The sequence below is a fragment of the Vipera berus genome, assembly GCF_964194415.1.
Source record: "Vipera berus genome assembly, chromosome: 10".
Lineage (NCBI taxonomy): Eukaryota > Metazoa > Chordata > Lepidosauria > Squamata > Viperidae > Vipera > Vipera berus.
In genome coordinates, this window is record NC_138213.1 from 2,829,216 (window position 1) to 2,836,851 (window position 7,636).

The following is a 7,636-nucleotide window of genomic DNA, read 5'->3' on the forward strand; positions in this document are numbered from 1 at the left end:
AAATAGGGGTCATAATTACCCCACTGGAAGGCTGCATCGGGAGTGTTACACAATGGTCAAATCAACTGTCCTTTTTTTTTTCAAACCCTCCTAAAGCAAAACCATTTTCGGTTGATTGATTTCTTCCATTCAAAGAGCTAAAACATGACACCGTTTTCCTCCAAGCCCAAAACAACATCCTTGTGTCACAGTCCGTAGATCCGTGTGTGAAAATTGCACGGCGGATGAATTCTTGTCCAGACGTGGAATAAAATAGCTGCTTTATGGAGGGTCACGTAACCTTTCAGACAAGACCTCTCTAGTGTTCCATAAATTGTGGTTTTTTTTTATCCCAAGTATCTGGAATTTGAGATTTGCAAATGGATCCTGGAAATTTTTCATGTGCAAAGTGTGTTGTCCATTTTGGGGCCAATTTGTCACCTGATCCTAGTGCATAACATTTTGATTTGCTCATTCCCAAATCTAATTTTGTATCGTTTTAACCCTTAGGAAAAAAATTCACTTAGATCTGCTGGAGGTTGAGTGGAAATTGGCATATCTCTTTGATTATTCATGCAATCATAGAATGGGGAAGGGGCTATTTAGATAATAAAAAAGATGCTAAGACCCTAGAAACTGTACAGAGAAACCGTACAAATTAAAAGTCGATGCTTTACATTGCCTCCTCGTAAACCTCGTAATGCAACGCTGTTAAAGTGTGGCGTTATTAGAAGAGGCCCGATTTCTCCATCCTGCTGCTAATCATACGAATTGAAGACCCTCTAACCCCTTTCCCCGTCAGTAAGTTTATTTGAGGCATATTGAAAAGAAATTCAAAATAGTCTGTCAATGAACAGATTCAACGTGTTCATTTCTCCTGGCTTTATTCTCACTTGGTTAGGGTTTATCCTTTGCCTATCCAATGTTCTTATTTTCCCTTTGAGGTCACACATAAGCAGTCCAAAGATTTCTTCTTGAATTAACCAAGGTGCTTCTGCGTTTGCTTCACATAACCAAATCCATTGCTGGAACTGTGTCCTGCAAAACAATGGTTGGAAAAAAACCAAGCGATAAAAATAGGACATCTAAGTTAATTTTGATTTTTTTTTAGGACATGGCAAGATGAACTAGCTCCTTTCCATTAAAATAATCTGACTTCCTATCACATATTTGTTTGGCTCTTGTTTCCAGATTCCTCCCCCCCACCCCATATTCTGGCCTCAGACTGGCCTCTTCAACCCAAGGATCTACTTTCTGCTTATTATGATAAGGTGGAATGTTGAAGGATTATTTGAAGGTAGTCCTCGACTTACGAGCACAATTGGAACCAAGATTTCTGTCATAAGTTGAATCGGACACAATGTTACAATCATCTTTTATGATAGTCATTAAGTAAATCTGTAGTTGGCAAGCAAATGCTACAGTTGTAAGTGTGAATCCATTCTTCTGAATATGTGCCAAAAATTGGCAGAAAAGGTGCCGAATGGCGATCATGGGACTATGGGACACTGTACCTGGTTGTAAGTGTGAGCTGGTTGCCAAGTGCCTGACCTGTGATGGTGTGATAATGGGGATGTGTGATGGTCATAAATGCGAGGACCAATCATAAGGAGGACTGGACTTTTTTCAGCATCATTGTAACTTTGAACATCAAACTTTCAACAAACGATAATAAATCGAGGATCACCTATATCAACAACCCTTCTAGATCCATGTTCTTCAAATTGCTGCTCCTCAGAAAAATGATTTAATTCATGATTTGCCTTTTTAATGCTGGAACTTACCAAAATAGTCCTTGTAGTGCTTGGGTCTTAGATTCCATCCATCTGGAGAAGAAAAAGAAATACCAACTGAGCGAAACTTAAGCATCTTCACAAATGACCATGTGGCACAGCTAACAAGCATGGTGAGCATTATTTTCTTCAAATCGCTTCAATAAGGAAATGACAAAATTTTGTTGTGAACCACCCAGGGGACGCTAGCTGCGCTTTAATTTGTGAGACAAGGTTGCACAGAGGCATTTCAGGTCTCTGGAAACCAAGAAAACTAGAGAATTATAGCAAGAAACAGCGTTGTTTTATTTTAGTTTTTGTATCAACTTCCAAAGGTAACTCCACACCTGGATCTATCTAAATGATGAAATGTGGAGACAGGGGCAAAAATGAGCTTCCTCAACTTTTTCTCCGTCTTAGGTCCAGTTCTTCTTCTCCACCACCTCTTCTAGGACAACTTTTAATGAACACAACTTCTCCACCATTGTCTTCTGCAAGAAATCCTTATGAATGTGACTTTAAGATAGTACCTCGCGTGGTTGTGATTTGTGGGCTCAGATGCTTCACATTCATGCCAGTAACTCACCGGAGTTCCCACGTAGCTTGATGCACTGCCCCTGGTTGGGGATGCCCTCGGCGGCATTCCCGGGATGGATGATGTGGCATTCAAATCCTGTTGGACAGTGCAAGGGGTCACCTCCGTCCTCAGTGGTGCTGCATGTTTCAGCTATGGAAATAAACATCTCAAGATCAATGAAGGTCCGTGGTGGCACGTTGGAGCTACTACTGCTGTGGTTCTGCTACTCTACCTTGTAGGACTTCTTCTGGTCCATCCAGGAGCCAGCCATTTCCACCCAACCAGCGAGGTTTGGGCTGAATCAGCCAATCTAAAACTTTTCAGTGAAAAGAAACAGAATATTTCTAATTGTGAAGAAGAAGCATCAATAAAGGAGAATCTTTGTAGCTCAGGGTTGAAAGGAGGGGTCCTTGGGGGCCTCTGAGCTTGGTGGTTTTCTTGCAGACATTTCACTACCCAAACTCGGTAATGTCATCTACATCAACTAGATTAGCTCTGATGATGTTACCTAGTTTGGGTAATGAAACGTCTGCAAGAAAAAAAAAACCACACTCAGAGAGCACCAAGGAAGAAGAAGCTTTTAATAAGATGAACAGAAGAGTCCATGCTAGTGGCTCACACCATGCTTTAACCATGGTTTGATGATCTGTGCCATGCTAATGGTTCTTGCCCCTGTGCATTTTTCATCCCTTTTGTAGAATCCCATAATACTGTAGCATCTTGGAAAACCACTAGGTCTACCAGCTTAAAGAGATGATTCCATCTATCTGGTGAAGGACGTAAAAGAACAATTTTAAAAATAGCAACATCCAAGACCTTTGTTTTGGGAAATAGCAACAGTTGCAAGGATCCCATCTGCCAAGTGTCCTTTGGACCTGCTGTGATAGCATCTCCAGCATGAGCTATTATGGGCTGGTCTACCTGGGGGAGGTGGCACCGATTCTAGACAGGCATAGATGCATCCATTATAGCAACAACGTTTGTGCTTCTTGCATTCAGAGTCCGACCGGCAGCTGGGTGCTTCACACACTCGTTCTGGTAAGGTCTGGGATGGCGGTGGACACCGGTCATTCTTCTGGTAGTGTGCACTATGGGGATGAAGAGAGTCCTCATAATCCTGGAAGAAAGTAGATCTTTTTACTCGATCCCCCTTCAGCATTTTTCAAACACATTCCCCCACCCTTTTCTATCCAACTTACTACACACCTGTTCACCTTTGCAACCTGGCAGATGGTTCGACGTTTTCACGAACCGAGGGATAGAAAGCTTGCAGGGAGACAATGCTTTTTTTCTGAAAGATTTTGAGGCTTGTGTCTAATGCTTAGATATTCCACAATGTGGCGCTTGGCTGGCGAGGACAATTCGGCAGAGCCCTCGGCTTGAGGATGGCTCCATACCGAAACTGACCCACCCCCGGTTCTTGAACAGTGAAAAATGCCGGAATGCTGATTAAATTTCATATGTTTGCCAAAGGAGATGACTGAGGTTTATTGATTTTTAGCAGTATTTGCAATTGGGCAACAAATCAACAGATTGAGCATGATCTGCAAACACTCACCCAACATGGGCAGGGCAAGTTGTTATATCAAAACATGGCACAAACTCCACACTCACACTAGCACTGATGTTGTTGCCTAGTTGGGTAATGAAATGTCTGCAAGCAAACCACCAAGCTCAGAGAGCACCGAGGACTCACAAAAAACATACCCTGATGAGAAGTTACCTGGTACAAATTCTTTGAAACAAATATGTGGTCACTAAGCCCAGAGAGCCCCAAGGACCCCACAGTTCTCCTTCTCCTCATCCTCTCCCCCCCACAAACCCCATTTCCTTTCAGCACTGATAATGTTACCTAGTTTGGTAATGAAATGTCTGCAAGAAACATCTGCAAGAAAACATCTGCAAGAGAGCACCAAGAACCCCATAGTTGTTGTCTTTGTTCTCCTCCTCCTCTTCCTCCTCCTCCTCCTCCTCCTCCTCCTCCTCCTGTGGGGTCCTTGTTGCTCTCCACATTTGGTGGTTTTCTTGCAGACGTTTCATTGCCCAACTAGATAATGAAACAATTTGCTTTGTTCCCAAATGCAAATACTGCTAGCACTCCCTTGCTCCACTGATGATGTTACCTAGCTGGGTCATGAAACGGCTGCAAGAAAACCTCCCAACTCAGAAGCATCGAGGACCCCCACAGTTCAACCCTGAGCTACAGGTATTCCCTTCTATTGATAGTTGGTCTGTTCTTACTTGTTCTCCGGCCTCTTCTGTGGCAAGAGGGTCATGCTAAGTTAAAACCTTTCAATCAGGAGCAGGGGGCTCTTGTTTGCCCCCCCCCCATGGCATCTTCAAGGTCAGGTCACTAAATTTGACTTCACAGCTTTCTCCTACTCTGGCCCACATTCTCTCCTAATTAACCAGAGGCATCCTGAGTATTTTTGCTAGCTCAGGGATACGCGGATGACATGCCATCAGGAATAAAAATCTGTTCAAAAGGATTATGGCTAATCTTTTCAGATGAGAAAGATTATATCCTACAGAGCCTGGGCACACACTCAATTTAGAGGAACATTATTCCTATTAGATTGGGCCATTCCTCCAAGCGATGTGAGCAGACGTTTTTACCCAGCACATTGCAAGCAACATCCAAGTACACAACATTTTTGAATTTGCTGTGGGTTCAACAACCTTCCCTTCAGGTGAATTTCCTATAACTCTCCTCATCCTGAAGTGAAACAGGCTGGAGAAGATTTTAGCGTTGCAAGAACGTTGCCAAATGGCCTTATTTGTACATTCCTTCTTTATCCCGTGATCTCTCCAGCTGCCTTTGGCCTCTGAAATTTAAACCTTTCAGAACAATTGTAAATTTAGATACAGTGCTATTCTCATAGTAGTGGAGAAGTGTCTTTCACAACTTTACATGAGTATCTATGGAAAAATGATCTGGAAAAGCTTCGGAAGCATCTCTGCTGCATCCTGCAACTCACAATGTTACGAGAGGAAGGAAAATTCTAGGTTCTATGTCAGCAGTCCCCAAAGTTGGCAATTTCAAGACTTGGGGACTTCAACTCCCAGACTAAAATATATGAAGAACGGCTGCAGGACTTAGGTTTGGCTAGTCTAAAGAAAAGAAGGACTAGGGGTGATGTGATAGCAGGATTCTAGTATTTCAGGGGCTGCCACAAAGAAAAGGGAGTCAAATTATTCTCCAAAGCACCAGAGGGCAGGACAAGAAACAATGGGTGGAAACTGATCAAAGAGAGAAGCAATCTGGAATTAAGGAGAAACTTCCTAACGGTGAGAACAATTAACCAATGGAACAGAAGTTGCTTTCAGAAGTTATGGGTGCTCCAACACTGGACACTTTTAAGAAGGGACTGGACAATCACTTGTCTCAAATGGTATAGGGTCTCCTGCTTGAGCAGGGGGTTAGACTAGAAGACCTCCAAGGTCCTACTCTACTCTACTCTACTCTACTCTATTCTTCTACTCTACTCTACTCTACTCTGCTCTACTCTACTCTACTCTACTCTACTCTTCTATTCTATTCTATTCTATTCTATTCTATTCTATTCTATTCTATTCTATTCTATTCTATTCTATTCTATTCTATTCTATTCTTCTACTTTACTCTACTCTACTCTACTCTTGTATTCTATTCTATTCTATTCTATTCTATTCTATTCTATTCTATTCTATTCTATTCTATTCTATTCTATTCTATTCTATTCTATTCTATTCTATTCTATTCTATTCTATTCTATTCTTCTACTTTACTCTACTCTACTCTACTCTACTCAGCCAGCCGTTTAAGTCCACAAGTCTTGAAATTGTTAAGTTTGGAAGTCCAAGGTCTATAAGTGTCACTTTCTGTACAGGTAGTCCTCGACTTATGATTATTTGTTTAGCGACTGTTCAGAGTTACAACAGTGCTGAAAAAAGTGGCTTATGACCAATGCTCACACTTAATCTTAGTGTCCCTGCAGTCGCAGAAATGCAGTTTGGGCTATTGGCAACTGGCTTGCACTTAAGACAGTTGCGGTATTGTACAATCCCAGGATTGCCGTTTTTCAACCTTCCTAGCTGGCTTACGACAAGCAAGTCAACACGGAAAGCTGGCAGGGAAGGTGGCTTTGACGACTGCAGCGATTCGCTTAATGACAATGGAAAAACAAAGCTCATCAAGTGGGTGTGGTCATATGGTGCGTCACTTCACAACCATATCATTTAACAGTGAATTTTCTGGCCTGAATAGGGTCTTAAGTGGGAGACTCCTGTAACTCTGTGAAAATTAATTCTAGAGTCTGCCACTAGGGGTCTCCCTTGGCATATTTGTCAATATTGGAGAAACTAAGCAGGCTGAGGAATAATCAATGCACCAACGAAAAGCATCCACGTACTTGCTCATTCAACAGAATTTCTGTTATTTATGCATAGAGATCTAAAATAAACTAGATGCTCCAGAAAAATCCCCTCAGATGTTCTTTTTGGGTTTAGTGGAGAACACCGTTCCTCCACTTTCCACACACACCCCTCTCTTTTTTTAAAAAAAAGTTTTCGTTCTTGAAAATTCTCAGGGCTTCTTGTTACAAAGAGAGGAAACAGTCTTTCAAAGAAACAGCGATTAAAAAAAAACACCTTGGCATTTTAACCTCAAACAATTCTCCAGGCACTTTGGGACTTCCATCTGCTCCGTAATTGGTTTCCTCCCTTGCGAAATCCACTCCACCCAACCTTTTGGATTGGTGCCACAGCTTCCTTAGGGCTCCCCGAGAATCAGCTCAGAGCCTCTTGGAGATTGGGTCTCGGGAAGATGTGTGAAGAACATCACAGAGCCTGCTGTAAAAAGGAGCCAGGTTGTATCTGAGCACACAATGGGAGAGTCTTGCCTGGAACGCTCCAAAAAGATCTGATATGTTTGGTTGAGGCCCCTTTGGCGGGGAAATTCCTCGCCAAGTGTGTAAATTTTGGTACAATTTTATCACCAGCAGATATGGGTGTGGGATGTGATGGAGTGGAATGGAATAGGACAGATTGTAGAATAGAATAGAATAGAATAGAATAGAATAGAATAGAATAGAATAGAATAGAATAGAATAGAATAGAATAGAATAGAGTAGAGTAGAGTAGAGTAGAGTAGAGTAGAGTAGAGTAGAATGACAGAGGTGGAAGGGACCTTGGAGGTCTTCTAGTCCAACCCCCTGCTCAAACTGACCCATATTAAGAAGATATATATGTGTGTTTCCAAAGTAGATAGCAGCCACAAACCACGTGTAATAATTAAACAAGTTAGCATTTTAGGCATCACAAACTTTTG

General features: G+C 42.0%; 1 protein-coding gene across 2 annotated transcripts in view; it reads right to left on the reverse strand.

Moving 5' to 3' along the window:
* Positions 1 to 837: 837 nt before the first annotated feature.
* WFDC1 (WAP four-disulfide core domain 1) overlaps positions 838 to 7,636 on the reverse strand; it is an 8,151-nt gene continuing 1,352 nt past the window's right edge. Inside the window, exons 2-6 of one of the 2 annotated variants that reach the window (XM_081336260.1) lie at positions 3,250 to 3,445; positions 2,561 to 2,644; positions 2,338 to 2,478; positions 1,764 to 1,805; positions 838 to 1,017 (exon numbers count right to left, since the gene is read on the reverse strand). In XM_081336260.1, coding sequence (XP_081192386.1) covers positions 959 to 1,017; positions 1,764 to 1,805; positions 2,338 to 2,478; positions 2,561 to 2,644; positions 3,250 to 3,445 — 522 coding nt within the window. In that variant the 3' untranslated portion in view covers positions 838 to 958. The remainder of the gene's footprint in view (positions 1,018 to 1,763; positions 1,806 to 2,337; positions 2,479 to 2,560; positions 2,645 to 3,249; positions 3,446 to 7,636) is intronic. The other variant, XM_081336261.1, reaches the window with a different exon arrangement.